General features: G+C 37.8%; 1 protein-coding gene across 4 annotated transcripts in view; it reads left to right on the top strand.

The window, feature by feature from the left end:
* The window catches only part of KIF21A (kinesin family member 21A), an 86,711-nt gene extending 68,830 nt beyond the window's left edge, over nt 1–17,881 (top strand). For 2 of the 4 annotated variants that reach the window (XM_066550795.1, XM_066550794.1), the window contains 10 exons: nt 530–640; nt 1,180–1,308; nt 2,869–2,907; nt 4,892–5,028; nt 7,361–7,541; nt 7,892–8,056; nt 8,752–8,869; nt 11,691–11,861; nt 14,672–14,871; nt 16,630–17,881. In XM_066550795.1, the coding sequence (XP_066406892.1) occupies nt 530–640; nt 1,180–1,308; nt 2,869–2,907; nt 4,892–5,028; nt 7,361–7,541; nt 7,892–8,056; nt 8,752–8,869; nt 11,691–11,861; nt 14,672–14,871; nt 16,630–16,723 (1,345 nt within the window). In that variant the 3' untranslated portion in view covers nt 16,724–17,881. The remainder of the gene's footprint in view (nt 1–529; nt 641–1,179; nt 1,309–2,868; nt 2,908–4,891; nt 5,029–7,360; nt 7,542–7,891; nt 8,057–8,751; nt 8,870–11,690; nt 11,862–14,671; nt 14,872–16,629) is intronic. The other 2 variants (XM_066550796.1, XM_066550797.1) reach the window with 2 other exon arrangements.
* Nucleotides 17,882–18,391: the final 510 nt, after the last annotated feature.

Genomic DNA, 18,391 nt, shown 5'->3' with positions numbered 1-18,391 from the left:
CTGGAGAGACAAATGAGGGATGGAAAGCAAGGGAGAAGGGAAGTGGGGGACAAAGAGAAACCATGTTATAATAGCTTGTCAGTGGGAAGTACCTCTTCTCACTTCCTAATTAACATTAATACGTTACTGCAAAGTTTCATTTGTGTATAAGAATCGTTGTGATGTCTCTGTTGTTCATATCTGTAAATGGCCGATTGTAGATACACATGTGGAATCTGAAATTTAAGGACTTCCATGATGTTAATTTGGGATGCATACTCCATTGTATTTCTTTTAGTGAGTCTCTTTTATTATTGAATTAGCATATCTCCTTTAACTATTCAGTATCTGACGCTATATTTTGATCAATTTTCAACATTAATAACTTAGTATATTTTTATATTCAAGTGTGAGAACAAGTTTATCATCCTTAAATTCGAGAGACAACAATAGATTAAGTATGTTCTAAAATTTGAAATCACACTGAAAGAATGACAGGTAATGTTCTGTGAAGGGCCTTGGAGTGAGATAATGATTGCTCTTGTTTTAGTTCAAGACAACCATCTCTTCCAGAGAAGAAAATACCTGAGCCTTCACCTTTAGCAAAGAGAAAAGCCTATGAGAAAACAGTGGAAAAGACAAAGACAAAAGAACAAAAACTGTAAGATTATTTTAAATTTATTTCTGCTGACGTAATTTGAACTTTGAATTTTCTTGAAAAATAAATCTGTATTTTTCTATTTCTTTTCTTCCAGGATAGTTTGTATTGTTTCATTGTTGATATTATTGCTCAGCTTATGTGTGGTTGTTTGTGGTTTTTTCCAGGTTGTTTTTCTGTACAAAATAGCTCAGGGGCAGAGCCCTGAGAAAATGCCCTTTGGAGCATTTGCAAATTACTTTTTTTTTTTTTTTTTTAAATCAAAGTCAACAGTATCTCTAAGAGCCTTCAATTTTATAAGAATTTCTTCATTTTACATTTGTGTTTTCTGCCTATAGCTTTCACTTTTACCACTTAATCTTTGAACATTGTGCCATCTTGCACTCTGCAGCCTTAAGCTTTTTGCCTTCTCTGAGAAATATCTGTATTACAATCCTAATCATTTGCTTAAGAGAAGAGCATCTAACGTTTGAGGCATGTTGCATCTAACTTTTCTAACCATTCATAACCTGTTAAAGAAGATGTTCTTTTTTTTTTTGTAGCTCAGATTCTGGAGCCCCAGAGGCTAGTCTGTCACCTCCTACTTCCCCACCAAGCCGGCCCCGTAATGAAATGAATGTTTTTAGTCGTCTTACTGTTTCTCAGGGAAACACATCAGTTCAGCAGGATAAGTAAGTCACAAAGGGAAGCCTCAGCCCCCAACCAGGGAAATGCAAAGTGTGCTCAAGTTTTCAGTGTAGTGTCTGGTAGAAATTTTGCCCTTCTGCAAGACAGGAGGAGATATTTCTCATGTTTTTGTGTAGTTTTCAAAGGAAATATTTTAAACTGTCATGGAACCACTGTAAAAATTTGAGAAGAGAAATTTCCTGCTGAACCTTGTTTCCTGTTTTCTAGGCTATGTCTGGTATTTGTAGTTTTAAACCCAAAATAGAAAATGGTAGAATTCTTAGATGTTTGTGTATTTGTGTGTGTGTTTACACTCAAAAATAGATTTTAGGTGATGATTTAGGAAATAGTGCTTTTGGCAGTTACTCAGTTGCTCCAGTGTTGCTCAGAGTGCTCTCACAACAGCACCCCAGAGGATGGGACATTGAAATAGCTAGAACACAGTTGTTTAGATATTATCCAAATTATTGAACTGACTGACTTTAGAAGGTGATCTGCAGGAGTAGATGATATTCATATCTTGTTTAGAAGAAGTAGAACAGATTTTTCTCACATTAGGCATCTGTTTAGGAACCTTTCTCCAAATGGCAGTGGACTTTATGTGACTAGAATCTCTATTACAGGTTTCAGTACTGATACAAATACCATGCAGTGCTTATGAACTGCAACTCAGATTTAAAATAAACCTTTATTTGTAACTCTAGCAGGATAAGAAATTGCTTTTGTCCGTTGGCACTATTTTTTGAATAAAATGGGGTTTTTTTCAGAGGTCTACAGCCACCACATACCAGGCAGTGGCTTGCAAGGCTTTCAGTAACTGTGCTTGTGACTTCCTTGTCTTAGCTTACTGTTCTTATTGCTAACTCCCACCAAACCCTTTTCATTTTCTCTGACCTGACTTTGAAGTCAAGTAGAAACTGCTGAATCTGTCTGAGTTGAAAATGGGCATCTTAAGATGTACTGAAAATCATCATGTCTTGGGAAAATATTGTCTTGTATGTTTTCTTGGTTTTTATTTTTAAACATTTTTCGAAATGAGAGGTGAAGGATTTTGAACTCAGCATGGCTTGCAAATCGCTGTATTTATTTGAGTGAGTTATCATATTTAACATTTATATGTCTTTTACTAATATTTTGCATGTCTCTTATACACTTAGCAGGCATTGATGTTCAAAGTATTTTTTTTCTTTTGATATTCTCAACAAGCATCTTATGGAGGTTAACCTGTGCATCTATCTTCTCCTTTTAAGTTTTTGTCTTTACTTCTCTAAGAAAATGTTGGGGAAATAAGAAATGGCTCAGCTGCTGTTACTCATCTTCTGGAGCTGAAACAGTCTACTGTAACTTACTGCTGAGAGTGATATTTTAAGATAATTATTTTTCCCCCCCTACCCCCCATATCATCATTGGTTTGAGATATATCTTGAGCAATGCTGCATAATGTTTGTGGATTTGCATTGCTTTTCTGAGTTGGCCATGCTGTTGTGTGTTCTTCTCATGTGGAGGCGTTCTTTTGCTGATACCTATATTCTTTCTCCTCACAATTCCACCACTGTTGATTGTAGGTCTGATGAAAGTGATTCCTCTCTGTCGGAGGTACAAAGGTACTCTCTCTTTCTCTTTTCTGTTTTCTTGGCATCTCACATCAAAGTTATTCCAGTTCTTAAGGCATTTCATTATGTTGCATGATTTTTTTCCTGATACCTGTGCATTGTTTCTCTTGCCTTTGCTGGAACGTGAAATATCTGAGATTTGGGTCAAGCATGTCTCCCCCTCTCCTTTTTTAGGGTATTCTTTTATCATTGTTGAGCATGTCAGGTGTTTTAATTATAACTGAAGTATGGTGTAAACATTTCCTGAGGCACATTGTTTCTCTCTTTGTTTAAAAAAAAAATAGGAGCAGACATTTTATTATGTTTTATTTACTTATTTCCTTATTTTTGTTTTTCTTTTTCCATTGTATGCTTTGATCACTAAAAACGAAATCCTAGTGTAAATAAAAATGAGTAGTTTTTATTACTTCTTTCTGAGACAATGCACAGTGGCTTAAGAGATCAAAGAAATGTTGCTACTTGTGTCCCTGTGGGTTAGGATTTTGGTACTCAATGAAATATTTGTTTATCTAGAGAAGGGCAGTCAAATAACTGCTAATAATGTAATTGTGGCTTTGGCTGGTCATTGTAGCACTTGTAGTGTTTTTTTTTGTCTGTAGATTTTAGAACACTGCATACAGGTAGATAAATAGCTCCAGGACATGTATTTTACGTGGCTTTCTCCTGGGTGAGAAGAGCAGGAGGAATAACTCAGTTCAGAGGCAGCATGATCCAACAGGGACTACTACAGAGAAAATCATGTTAGTTTAGTGTGATGCTGGAAAACAAAAGCAGAGAGACCTAAATTAATTAAAAAGCAAATTGTTCCTGTTTTCTTGAAAACACAGAATGGTGCAGATGAAAGGTGAATGCCTTTCCAAAATGAGGACGATAATGTTACACAATTTAAGATGCTATTAATATTAGTAAAATCTAAAGAAGGATTGCTGAGGAGTTATGAATTATATGAGTGAAGATGTCCTGAACTGTAAAAATGTTTAAAATCATAATTTTAATGTACTAGATAAACTAACCAGCTGTCACAAAGTTAGCTTGTATCATAAAGGACTTTTTCCTTTCTATAGCAAACTTCTGGACAATATTACTAATTTTTTAGATTTTCCTAAAGGATCTGATACTTTTTGTTTTGTTTTGATGAGATAGGGCTATGGTTTAGTTCCTTTTCATCACAGTTATGTGTGTGATTCCCAAAAGAGCATGACAGTGAGTCTTAACTGCAAGCTGGCCAGATCACAGTGTTGCATGTTTTGGGCATCACCTTGAGGCTTTTCTACACTTCACAGAAATAAAGGGGTCTGTATGCGTGCAATTGTATGCATGGGATTTTAGACAGCTAGTAATTTTTGTTTGGTAAAGAATTGTGAGGTGTTTATCTCAGGCAAGTTAGTCTTTTGGCATCACCACAGAATTAGCTGAAAGTGCCCAGGAAGGTTCCTCTGGGGTGTCAGCATTCCAGTCGTCCTCCCTTTTAGCCATTTGAGCCGTGAGCATGTTGTTGGGTACAGGGTGCAGTGGGAGCCTTTTCAGACACAGAAGTTATCTGCAGTTCTTTGTGTCTGCCCATAGAAATCAGATGATGTGAAATGCATGCTGAGTTTGGAATTGGCACTGCACATTACATTTGCTCCATTTTTCAGAGCTGTTTATGCTGTTTAGATGGTTGATCTTGGGCATACAGAAGCTTTAAGTGTCCTGGTTTGTTCAGCATTATGCAGACTTTGCCATGTACCCAGCATTTAGCATCTTGTTGTCTTTTCATTTGTTTGTTTTTTATGTGATTTTCTTTAACTGATAGGCCAGAGTTGACGTGTGTTGAGGCTAAATAGTAAAAGTCCTTACATAGTTTATGAAAGGCATTCAGCTGTTCTGCCCTCACATCTAAGAACTAGGTTAATTTTTTTTCCCTACATGCAAGTAAATTAGCTTTATCTGTGTCTATTACTGTGCCCAACTCACATTCCTTTTTTTTCTTTAGGGGGATAATTAACCCATTTCCTGCTTCAAAAGGCATCCGATCGTCCCCACTTCAGTGTATCTACACAGCTGAGGGACATATCAAGGCTGTGCTTTGTGTTGATGCAACTGATGATCTTCTCTTCACTGGATCTAAAGGTTGGGCAAGCTCTTTGTACGTCTGCTGTCTACAGAGGCTGCTTTGACAACTTGGGGTGTTGTGAAATTCTTAATTTGTGCTTAGTGCTGTAAACACAGTGGAAAATTCTAAGGGTCTGTTTCTCAACATAAGCTGAAGATGGATTTACAGTAATTATCTACAGGTTTCTAACTCCAATGTGTAGTATTTGGCTGCTTATTTGTAGTGGAAAACTACAAAAAGCAGTAACATTAACACTTGTTGAGTGATAAGATGGAAGCAGTCATGGTAGCATGCAAACACATGACATGCAATGCAAATAGCTTCAGGTAAGGGTGGAGGTGGGAATTCGGACATGTTTGGCTCTACTGCACAGAGTTTGAATACCCTTCATGCCATAGTTGGTTTTTTGAGCTATCTTCATCTGAGGGTGTCTTCTGCTTCCTCTGTGCATCTCGTTTCCTGTCCTTTGTTGTTATGAGAACTGCATGGCAGTTGTGGGAGGGCCTGGAATTTTAGTAACCTCTAAGTTCCTTACTGGATGGTTGCTCTATAGGCTTCTCAAACTGATAGAAGCAGTGTTTTGAAGAGAACATTTTCCTCCTGTCTGTAGTGAATTTCCAGTATCATTGCTCAGTTTGGCCTAAAGATACCACCAGAGGCCACCAGAGCTCAATGATTTCTTTTCACAAACACCTATTTTAATATAAAAGACTTGCTATATTCTTAGTTGTGCAGCTGAAACTATGGCAGACTCTTTTTTTTTTTCTGAAAGTATCAATGCTAACAGGAATTAGAGTGGCTGGGAAGGAATTAACACCTATTGACAAGGAGACTCTCCTTTTAACTAGTTCATATAATGAATAAACCTTGAAATTTCAGGACATCCCTTTTATCCCAGTATTAGCATAGTTGACAACCCCATCAGATGCAGGTCTTCGACTGCTAATATTCAGTTATGGATTCCATAGCTATTCTACTAGCTGGCTGTTAAAAATACCAAATCACACACTTTGAGTGAGTTGGCAAACTTTTGATCTTACAGGTTTTAAGCCAACATTTTAACATTTGTACAAGAATACACAGTTGCAAAAAAGGACATTGATTTAGATTTTGTAAATAATACTTAGTTAATTTCTGTTGAGATTTTAATTTAGTGGCTATGTGAGGGAAAAATCGCATGTTTTATAATTTTATTTTACATCTAGATTTGTATTCTGAAGATTTAGTAGTTTGTTTGGTTTTTTTTAATGGATGTTTGCAGATGTTGCAAATATTTACCTTTTTGAAGTCATATCCTGGCTTCTTAAACTTATGGGAAAATTTTTTCTCTATATATTTTTGAGGGGAGTTTACCAAGTATGCTTTTACTCAAGAGTGTAGACAGTTGTTTAATTAAATAAAGTTAAATCTTTTGGAAATGGTTGCTGAAGCAGAAAGTCTCAGCTCACTGACATCAGATTCAGAAAAATTGACTTGCAGACAAATTCAGAAATGCCAGTAAGCTCTCATGTGCACAGCAGATCTTTGATTTTGGTAGTTGGTGTTTTAAAGTGGCAGACAGGTCTTGCTATACTTACCTTCATGCTATCATAACTGGAGTCTATACATGAAGGTTTCTCTTCATCCTTCCAGTACTTATTTCAGTATAAATGTATATCTAAAATACCTGGAGTGATACAGACATGCTGCAGCAGGGAGAGTTTCCTGTTCTTGCCAATAGTGTTGAAGATTTCTTGAAAACTTCTGTGCATTTGGGATTTTAATAGATAAAAGGTTGCAGTATTTAAATTCCTTTGCTATGGAATCAAAACAGTGACTAAAGCACTCTCTGCTGGGACTTTCAGAGGCCCCCAAAACACTGAAGAGTTTGGGTCCCTTCTCACGTTTGTAGTTGTGTTGTGGCAGACAGAACTCAGCCATACTAAGTCTCAAAACTCATCCTGAACTATGTTTTTATTAATGAATTATTGAATTAAAAATTGGATTCTTCTTTTCATCTATGATCATCCACACTTTACAGCCTCTAAATTGTCTGCATTTTCACTTCCCTTTAGATTTTAATACCTTTTAAAATGCTTTGGGAGCTAATATGCAGATCTTGAAAGCACATTTAATGATCAACCTTGCTTGGTTTTGATAATAATAGATGGATGCCTATGAGTATTTCTAAAGAACTACTTATTTTAGCTGTGTTTCTGCAGTGTCTACAGAAATGGAGGAAAATATATGAGTGCAAATGAATGAATGTAATTTTTTAAAAATTAACTGAGTTTAGCAAAAGCATGAGATTTTTCAGTTTTTTTTTTTTTATTGTTAATATTTTTCCCGTTTTTGTTTGTCTTTATTTAGATCGTACCTGTAAAGTCTGGAATCTGGTAACTGGACAGGAGATTATGTCTTTAGGGGGTCACCCAAATAATGTGGTTTCTGTTAAATATTGCAACTACACAAGCCTGGTCTTCACAGTTTCAACCTCCTATATCAAGGTGTGGGACATCAGAGATTCTGCCAAGTGCATTCGGACCTTGACGTGAGTATGCTGAACCTCAGATGCCAAACATTCAAATGAGTCTTGATTTTAGATACATTTTATTATATTTAATTCAGTATTGCAGTACAGTGTAATATAAGTACACTGTTGGCAATGTTTCTTTACATGTTCATGCTAAGTCAGTATGGGACACCAGTAATATATGAGAACACAAAACAATTCGCATATAGAGTTTTATCAGATGTTTAGTATTCATAATTGGCTTATAACCTTTTTTGCTCAGTGAAATTAGTTTGTTTCTAGAGAGTATACAAAGTATGGCAAACTAACTGTAGAATTTGGGTTTTTTCTTTTTTTTTTTTTCCCCTTTTTTCCTTCTTTGTACTCAGGTCTTCAGGCCAAGCTATGCCTGCTGATGTGTGTTCAGGAAGTACTAACAGAACAGTTGCTATCCCAGCTGGAGAGAACCAGATCAATCAAATTGCACTAAATCCAACTGGCACATTCCTCTATGCAGCTGCTGGAAACTCAGTGAGGATGTGGGACCTGAAAAGGTACAGAACACCAGCCAAAGAGAATGTTTTTAGGTGGTTACATGTGCATAGGCAGCAAAGTTGTGCATATGAAACAGTCAGTGTAGTATTTCTTCTATATGGTAGTGTCCACATCTGGGCAAAATATGGTATCAGTTACACATCAGCTAATTCATCTGTTGTGGTTACTGAGATAATGATTTTCTCATGTGTTAAGGTTGTGATGAATCATTTCAGTAAAAATGACTGGAAAAACACAAGGTTTTGTTTGACAGGCACTACAAAACACACTTTTGTAGAGGTGAGGATGGGAATCCTGACTAGTAATTGTTGATGAGATGATGGAAGCCAGTGGAATATAATATGGGGTTATGATAGCTGCACTATAATTGCACTTTTCCAAACAGAACCTGCTCCCAAAGAGTGCATTCAAAATACAGAAAATACTTATGAGGGGACTGATTAATCTTTACATTAAAATGTTTTAATTCCTATTTTAAGTATTTAATTCCTATATTAAGTAGAGGGGTTTTGTTGTGTTTAATGTAGATTTAATAATTATCCATGCGTATGAACAATAGAGTATAGGTAAACAATAGGATGAGTACTGAAGACATAGGGAAAATGAAATGATCCATTTGTCACAAGCTGTGCTATGGACTCATTTGGATATGTGAAAAATTAACAAATCCTCATTTCTTCTCTTATCCTTAAAGATTTCAGTCTACAGGAAAGCTAACTGGTCACCAGGGTCCTGTTATGTGCCTTACTGTCGATCAGATCTCCAATGGACAAGATCTTATTATCACTGGTTCAAAGGATCATTATATAAAGGTAACTTGGCATATCAGCAAGTCTGCATCATGGGATGCAGGCTTCAGCAGAAGTGGCTTACATCTACACATTCAAAATGTGATAGCCAAAATGAAAATTATTTCACCAGTCATGGATCATGAATAATATTCAGTCATAATACTTACCACTTCAATGCCTTTTTTGTTTTACTAAGGAAGATGGATGCATGGTTGTCTCCAGTTTAGTTTTTTTCTTAATCCCCATTACATTGGATGTCAGGTGTACAAAGTCTTGGAGAAATATTCGTAACACCTGCTTTTAGGTAACATTTAGCTCTTTATCTTAAGTCAGTGCCTCTGTTTTGGAGTGCAGACCTAATTGTTTCAGCAGAGACAACCCTGTGTGTTCCTCACGTAAGAGAGTCCAGGGTTTAGCCCAGGCTCCTTCTGAAGTGGGGAAGACAGCAAGGTCAGCACTTCTCAGGCAAGGTGGCCAATATACTTTTCTGTTTCTTGGAGTTGTGATTAATTCACTCTAGGATGTGGAATCTGGTTTTTTGGGATGAGGGGTCTTTTTTTGTTTGTTTTTTATTTTTTTTTTGTCTCACCTCACCCACTGGCTATTCAAACCCACAAGCTCCTGTTTCTCAGGGCTACACCCAAATCACCAGACTTAATAAATTGTAGATCATCATGTAAAGGTGACCTTCACACTGCAAAGAATGTGTGATGCATGAGGCCAAAGAGAATGGGCAGGAAACCCTAGCTTGTTATGAGGGGATACTCTTTGTTCTGTTCTTCTCACACACTGTAGAGAGTGTATGAACACAGCTGGGGGTGGAGCAGGATCCAGAGTCTTTGTGAGCTTTCTCACTGAGCTAGGCTTTCATTTTTTCATATTATTCTGCAATTCTTGGATGCTTGGCTGGGCACTGTGCCAGATGCAAAAAACTGCCAGGGAGGTTGGTGCACAGTTGGACAGTTTGGGCTGTGGATTTGAATCCTATCAGCAGTGTCCCTATGGTTAGAGGCCAGGGGATTCTTAGGCAATGGGGAGACAGAGGCAGACACTCTGAGAATTACTTCTCTGCACAGTTCAGAATATTGGTTTAGTTATGAGCTGCCATCCTGGCACGGTAATGAGGGAGGGACCTCAGTGGGAACAACAGGGTGGAATCATGTAATGCAAGTTTGTCTTGCTGTGAGCTCCTGTGAAAAGCAAGGATGTGGGAGGGCTTTTGGAAAACAAAGCTGTCAACAGGCAGAGAAGTTTATCTGTAATGTACTTCCTTTCTGTGGCCAGGCTACATAAATCCTCCTAAGTCTGCCTGCCTCTTGACTTACGCCACTACAATGTCCAGGGATATTTCAGCCATTTCTGTGTGCTTCAGAGTAGTGTGTGTTCTCCAAAGTGAATGCCTCCAGAATTCTCAAGCCACTTTGGATAGTATAAATAATCTATATGTGCAGCTGTCTATGAATTCTCAAGGCTTCCATTCAGCATGGAAAAGAGGAGGTTATGTGGAGACCTCATAACTTTCCATTATCAGAAGGGGGCTTACAGGGAAGCTAGAGAGGGACTCTTCATCAGGAACTGTAGTGACAGAACAAGGAGTAATGGGCACAGATGGAAAAAGGGGAAATTTAGGTTATGATATTAACATTAAATTCTTCACTGTGTAGGTGGTGAGACACTGAAACAGGTTGCCCAGTGAGGTTGTGGTTGCCCCAATGCTGGCAGTAATCAAAGCCAGGCTGGATAAGGCCTTGAGCAGCCTGGTATAGTGGGAGGTGTCCCTAGTACCGAAGAGGGTTTGGGAGTACATGATCTTTAAGGTCCATTTTAACCCCTTAACAATCTGTGGTTTTCTGTTGGGCTACCAGGCCTGGTGACAGATACTGTCATGTCACAGGAAACTACTGTCTTGTCTACTGAGTCAGTAATATTAGTCATCTCTAGGTACCTGATTTTTCTGGTTTATCACGGAATTTTTTGTTACAGTTGGAACTGATGCATGTTAATTGAATGTGGTAACGTATTTTAACACACCTTTAGCTCACAAGGTATTATTTTACACTACCAAGCTCTCCCTTTTCTACTGTCAAGCTTATTCATTCTAAAAGGCCAATAAAGAGCAAATAATAGAGGATAAAGTTTGACATTTTCTTGTGAAACAGAGCTGGTGGTTTAAAAAGTTACAGCTCATCTGTTCTTTCAGCTCAGTCTCACTGGGTGAGTTCTGGTTCCCTACAATGCAAAATGAATCAGATTTGCTTACACTGCAGCTCTAGCAACAAAGACCTGATGGGATTGATTATGGCTTAAATTGTTAAAGCAACCTTTCTTAAAGAGTTTAACACCCCATTCTTGGAGCACAGACAAGGAGAGAGGTGTGTCTAGTACATGAAAAGCATCAGTGTGTAATAGTATGTAACCCTTACCAAAACAACTTGTCCAGAAAAACATATTAATGCCTCTTTCTGAAGCGACTTAGCTGTGCAATTCTCCCAGAGTGAGTTATGTTTCCCAAACTCACCCATGAGCTTTGTTTCTCTAGCCCACCACACAGGGTACATATGGGCCCTTCCTGTGAAGCTGCTGTGTATATGATATTCAAGTAGTAGTAATTCTTCCCAGAGCAGTCTTCTCTGAAGTCAGTGGAGTATTCCCACTTCAGGCAAAAGGTGGAAGGGGAGAAAGGAGTGGTTCTGGTAGATAAATTCTGTCAAATATACATCATGATACTGTGGCCTGTAATAAGACTGTAAAAAGTTTTTTCCCTGAAGTTGTTTGCTGCATGACTTTCAAGCAGGTTAGATGGCAGAAAATTTCATATAACATATTGTATTATTTATTTTAGATGTTTGATGTGACTGAAGGGGCTCTTGGAAGCGTGAGTCCTACACACAATTTTGAACCTCCTCATTATGATGGCATTGAAGCACTTGCTATTATGGGAGATAACCTTTTTAGTGGCTCAAGAGATAATGGAATTAAGAAATGGGATTTGTCTCAAAAAGATCTTCTTCAGGTAATGAAAAAATCATGCAGCTGCTGTGACAGTCACGCTGTAGAACTGTTTTCAGGCTCTATAAATGTTCAGGCTCATACAATGACTATTCACATAGACACTGGTGCTTTTAATAGGGAAGGCATAGAGCACTGACTAAGAAAGAAATCAATAATGTACTTGATCTTTACATGCAGTTGCTTTTCTCTTCTGTGCATGTAGCATCAGGAAATTCTGGTGAAGTGGTTATCCTGTTTTAGCTCTGAGTACATGGGGGTTGTTTTTCTGCTTCAGAATAAAAGCAGCATTTGCCTCATCTGTGACTGGAATCACTGGATACTTGTCTTTGACAAGTTAGTAAAGTTTGGATTGGGAACTCATTAATGAAAAACAATATTTTAGATCAGGCTACAAAATATTTCCTTGTGAAGAGGTTTTACAGCCTATCTCACTCCACCCAGTCTTAGACCTTAGATCATCTCCTTATACAGTGCAGGTGTTATGATCTGTATACAACACACTCACAATAACACCTGCTGTCAGAACACATTTGCTGTATGTTTTTACTTATGTAAAAAGGTAAAAAAGGGAGTGGGTGTAAAAGGACCTCAAGTCCAGGGAAACTGCAATTTGTTTGGCATGAAGAACTTTGCTTTTTGCCTACCTGCTATAAGCTGGTCTGTTCTTCTAGGGCTTATGAGAGGTTCTTGAGATATAGTTGTGATTATTTAACTTGAGACTGACCAAGAACTGGAAGGCAGAAAAACAAATACCAGAAGAGAGTGCTGGTTTTGCAGTAAGTTTTACAGAAAGGAGGAGCATGCATTTAATATGCAGACTGATAGCAAGGAAACAAATAAAATTTTAAAGTATTGGGACATGAGAAAATAATGGACTAGCTACTTTAAAAAGAAAATATATATATGGGCATAATTAGTATTCCATAAATATATAAACTTTCTTGACCTTCATTCAAAATCGTCCAGTTCAGTGCCAGTTCCTTTTCAGAATACTACAAAGACTTTGCAGTTAAAATAAGGATTCATAAATTTGGCATCTTACAGAAAATCTTCACTTGCCTGTATTGGGACATCTGCCCTCACATCTCTCTGTCCAGAAAAATATGCTAAGGATCTTGTACCAAAATCATAGGCACTGGAAAGATTTTGTTTTCTCAGAGTGACTTCATTAAAATTTTAAGGAGTGTCTTCACTCTTGCATTTTAGGCTCATTAAAAAATTATGCAATATGCATTTTTGCTATTGCAATTAATTTAACATCAGAAAGAATACAGGATCGGGGTGAATAAGTATGTAAATTGGACTATTTATATCACTTTCCTTGTTTTCCTTTTGGTATATGGACATGATTCTCTACCTTGCCTTCCCCTGTTTGTTGGTTTGAAAATTAGAACTTGAAAAGAATAATCTCACACTTCTTTCTTTTCATTTCTATAAAATGCTGAATGTTTTTCAATGAGGCGAGACTGAAGCATTTGACAGAATAGAAGTAATTTTTATTCATTGTCTTTTATAGGGAATGAGAAATGCTGTTGCTTTGCTAATCATGTGATAATTCAGAGTGGAAGGGCCCACTGGAGGTCACACAATGTAAAGTTGTCCTGCTGGTTCAAGCAAGGCCAACTTCGTAGTTAGGTCTGGTTTCTCAAGGCCTTGCCCAGCTGAGTTTTCAAAACCTCCAAGGTTGCAGACTGAACAGCTGCTCTCCTTTATCTACCCAGCAACCAAAACCTGAAACAGAGCCAAGCTGCTTTACAGCAGAAATGCTAATGTTGCATCAGAGGTTCTGGTTTGGCATACACATGTTGACCAGGTTTGATCCTCTGTAATTAATGAAAATCCCTTAACAAGCATGCTATTCAAAAGAATTTGGAGATCATCTGCTTCACTTGGTGTTGCACATCCCAAGTCACAAAACCCTGCTGTGACAGAATTGGGATTTATAAGAACCACAATCACCCCACCCCCCTGCCATTCCCAGTTTCATGGAGTGCTGCAGACTCAGAATACCAGTGCTGTTGTAGCTGTGTATGTTATAAATGAAACACCAAGGTAAGTTCCTAGAAAGCTGAATGTACTCCATTATGAGCAATGCAGCAAGCAAAGCAATTCTTACCTAACTGAACTAGAGAAAAGCTACATTTGGTATCCCCAAAAGACAGCAAATTTTGGCTATTATTTCCCCATATTTTTGTTTTTCCCCGTGTATTTATTTGTGAGAACAACAAAAGGATGTGGTTCTCATCTGATCTGTGCAGCATTTTGCTTTCTGAATGAGAACTAAAATGCTAGTGCTCTTCCTCAATAAAGAATTAATGTGTTTCTGTGAAGTGCAACATCACAAAATCAATGTATAATGTGTAGTAGGAAAACAGGAAAGAAAGAAGGCAAACACAGCTTCTGTCTTCCTGGTGTATTTTTGTGCAGTTCTTTGGATTTTCTTTTTATGTGTTTTATAGCAGTTATAGAGACTTGAAACATATACAGAGACCATATGTTCAAAAATGCATTCAAATATGCATTAGAAAACATGCAGACTTTGCATTATCCTAAACTGATTTCTGTTCTACATTAGGTCAATTGTACATATTAGATTTTCTTCTTGTTTTGCAGTATTATTTCACAAAAACAAACACTCTTGGAAGTTAGCACTGTCCTTGCTCTAAAGGTGCAGAAACCACCCAGAGCCACGTAGCAAAACTGCTGCAGGACAAGGAATCAGGCTTACAACTTGGGATTTTTCCACTTCTGTGCTTGTTCCTCTGGAATGTTCTGCAGCCCTGTGAGACTTGTGTGCCTTCTCTCTTTCAGCAAATCCCCAATGCTCATAAGGACTGGGTTTGTGCTCTTGGCCTGGTGCCCGGGGTGCCGGTTCTGCTCAGCGGCTGCAGGGGAGGCACCCTCAAGCTCTGGAACGTGGACACCTTTGCACCCATTGGGGAGATGAAGGGACATGACAGCCCAATAAATGCCATCTGCACCAACTCCAGCCAGATTTTTACAGCTGCAGAGTGAGTTCTTCTCCATGCATCTTTCTTTTCTGTGTCTCCTGCTAGAATTCTGTCCACGCACATGTGTTTAGGACATGTGTAACTCACTTCATAGAAAGCATCAGGAGACCTTGTCTAGTCCATGCCCCTCAGTGCTAATATCTATCACAGCCATCCCCAAAGTGGGGTGCTTGCACCCCAGAGAATGCTCAACATGATCCACTGGGGTGCTGGAATAAATGATCAGAACTCAGTGGTATGTGTATATAATTAATAAATATACACAGCAGTGTGGGCTTAAAAAAATTTAGTGGTAGAGGTGCATGATCAAAACAAGTTTGGAGACCACTGATCTACAGGATGGCAGGGAGAATTTGGCAGTACTTGAGAACTTGATAAGCTTGTCTCTGCAGTTGGACTATTTCCTGGTAAAACTCATTCCTTACCTGTGCAAATTCTCCTAAAAGCCATGGCACATGGCTGTTGGTTTGTGCTTGGTTTAAGTGCTGGCATACAGCAGAAGCTTTGCAAGCCATCCTACTGTCCTGTAAACACCTCGATTTGAATATTTGTTTGCTCAGTAAAAGTGAGCAAATTGAGGACCTGAAACTCAGGGGAATTGACCAAGAAAAGTACCTTGTTATGGAAAATATGCAGGAGATGGCAACAGAGCTCTTTGTGGTGTAGTCTGAGCACAGGAGCTGTGAAAGAGGATGTGTTGCATTCTTGTGCCAATTGTGGAAGCTTCTGGCCTTCTGAATTACAAGCAGGTCTTTCTGAATCATAGCTGGATTTCAAAATTGCCAAGTTTTCATATTTGGTGGTCAGGTTTTATGTTTAATCACTAATAGGTAGGGGTGGAGAAATCAAAGCTCATGTTTCTGTTTGCCTAAAACTTATTAATCCATTTAGAACATACATGCATCTGAAATTCTTTTTTTTTTTTTTTGTCATTAAAAAAATGTCAGTCTTTTGGTATTTCTAGCAGCGGGCTTAAGGTCTAAAAAATTTAGATGGTTCCTAACAATTTACAGTGAAATGAAGGCACAGAAAACACTTTTAACTGTCACAACTCTGCTCAGCCTGCTGGTTTCTTTGAGGGGGTTGTGAGGAATATATGAATCAGTGTTGGCTAGTCATTCAAGTTAATGTTTATGAGAAATTCATAACTTCCCTTTCATGGAATAAATTGCTATTTAACAAGACTAACTCTTTATTTTACTTCCAAATTATAACAGCGTTTTGTAATACATTTTATGTGATATTTTATTTACACATACTTTAAATTTGTGTAAATAGTGATTTTTTTCCAAAAGTACATAACTACAGTCTGGGCTTCTAAACATCAGCTCACTGGTATGTGCTATCTAGCACCTTGCAAATGGGTTTGGGTTTGTTGGGTATTTTTTGTTGGGGAGTTTGTTGGGGAGTTAGGACTTCAAATTGTCTTGTAGTTTTGTGCTTTTTTTACTTATGACAGACTGACACCTCTTTACTTTTCTTAGGCATAAAGTCTTTATACATTCTTAGATGGCTAAAGGTCATAGCCAGTGCTGTGATAAGGTTAGGGAACCTTCAGTGTTGTACATGTTAAATTGCGAAGTCTCCTGGAGATGGAATAACCCTTGCATGTCCATTAAAGAGCTGGTATTTTGCCAACAATACCTTTCTGAATAAGGCACTCAAGCTTTTCAGGAAGTGTCCCTGGTCCCCCCTTGGCCCTCTCTCCCTCCCCAGTGTAATCACAGTGCTCTAATACTGCTTTGTTTTGGTTTTCAGTGATCGCACTGTGAGGATCTGGAAAGCTCGGAATATAATAGATGGACAGATCTCAGATACAGGAGATGCAAATGAAGATCTTGCCAGTAATTGAAATTACAGGGGATAAAGGAATACATTGATCAATTTGAGGTGCACTCTATGCAGTTTGCTGCATGTCCTAGTAGTTAAACACTGATGACTGGAATGGACTGAAAATGCGTGAACTGTTCCACTAGACCTGCTGTCCTTAAAATATGTACTGTATTTAATAACCTCTTGGTAACATGCTTGAGTCTCAACAGTCACGTGTATCTCTATATATTATGGCTGAATTTGTGTGCATATGTAATACTTGCAGTTTAAATTAACTGGAATTCAATCTTCTCTAATGACCATCTCAAAATTATAACCCGAAATATATAACAAAAGTGCTCTGCTGTATTTCACTCACAAGTATGATCAGCTGTTTTGCATTTTAGGGTAACAGGGGAAGGAACGTGTCCCAGGAATAAACCTTTGATCATGAGAGGCAGTTTGAAGATTTTAAAGGTCACTTACACTGTTGTTAGGAAAGTGGAGTGAATAATAGATGGGAAGAAGCTGTTAACGGTACATCTACCTGACATGGCTGTATCCCGCTAACAGCAAATGCCATATGATTTGTGTGTTGATAGCATATAATCTGTGTTGACCAAAGTTGTGCAGCTGTGTATACTCTGTGCTCAGGACTAGAACTCAAATGCCCACAAATGGCTGTGTTTTATTTGTGTTTTGCCTATGTTCTGCAATGACTAGATGTTCATAATGTCATGATAAATATATCTTAATCTATTTTTCTTACGGATTTGTTTCTATCATCTCACATTTTCTTTTTTTTAAGCAAATTGTCTTTCCTTTTTATCTAATTTTATATGCTGCTAAATGTATTTTAAATACACTGTTTTGCAAACCTTGGCAGTTACTTTGAGAACTGAACCACGTTTATTGGGAAAAGCTATGTAAATAGATGGTTGTATAAAGAAAATATCTTATCTTGTGCCTGTATGACTTCTAAAGCTCTTGGAACCTGGATATTGAGGGAGGATGTATAATTTACCCAACTGCTCTGAATATTAATTTGTAAATTCTGCAAATTTTAAAATTTTATGTAGATTAAGAAACAGTGTTTGGATATTGAGGTTTTTTTTGGTTGTTTTGTTTTTATTTTTCAGAAAATATCAGTCTGTAAATTATAGCTTGTGTAGGTAACAAATAAAGATGTGAATGTGAACTGCTTTTTTGCCTTGTCCATCATGCTTCCTCATAAAAAATTTACTTCCTTTGCAAAGGTGTTGAATTTAAACCCACAGTTTTACACAGTGCAGTAGAGTAGCTTGGTGAGCACCATAGCCCATATATCCCATTGTATCCCATGTCCCTGTTCTCCTTGGCCATTATTTGTGTTTTTACAGTACTTAGGAACCCTAGGGGGATTCCATCACACTTAGTGTAGTGCAGACATACAATGAAGCAGGTGACTCCTGTTCCTATGAGATGACACCTCTCTTCCCTTATTGCATGGAAACATGGAAAAGTGCTGATGCCTCTTACTGATCTTGGAGGAATTACTTCCTTCTCTGCTCAGCTTGAAAGGAGATGAAAATACTGCTTGCAATTTAAGGTTACCAATGTGTTCCAAGTTTTGATAGAGACGGGCAATGAATTATATATATTGGTTAAAAACAATGTATAAATTAGTTAAAATAAGCAGCAGCACTACCACTTAGTTTTTGTCTATCAT

This window comes from Molothrus aeneus, chromosome 5, assembly GCF_037042795.1.
Source record: "Molothrus aeneus isolate 106 chromosome 5, BPBGC_Maene_1.0, whole genome shotgun sequence".
Classification (NCBI taxonomy): Eukaryota; Metazoa; Chordata; class Aves; order Passeriformes; family Icteridae; genus Molothrus; species Molothrus aeneus.
This window is presented reverse-complemented; position numbering and strand designations above follow the sequence as displayed.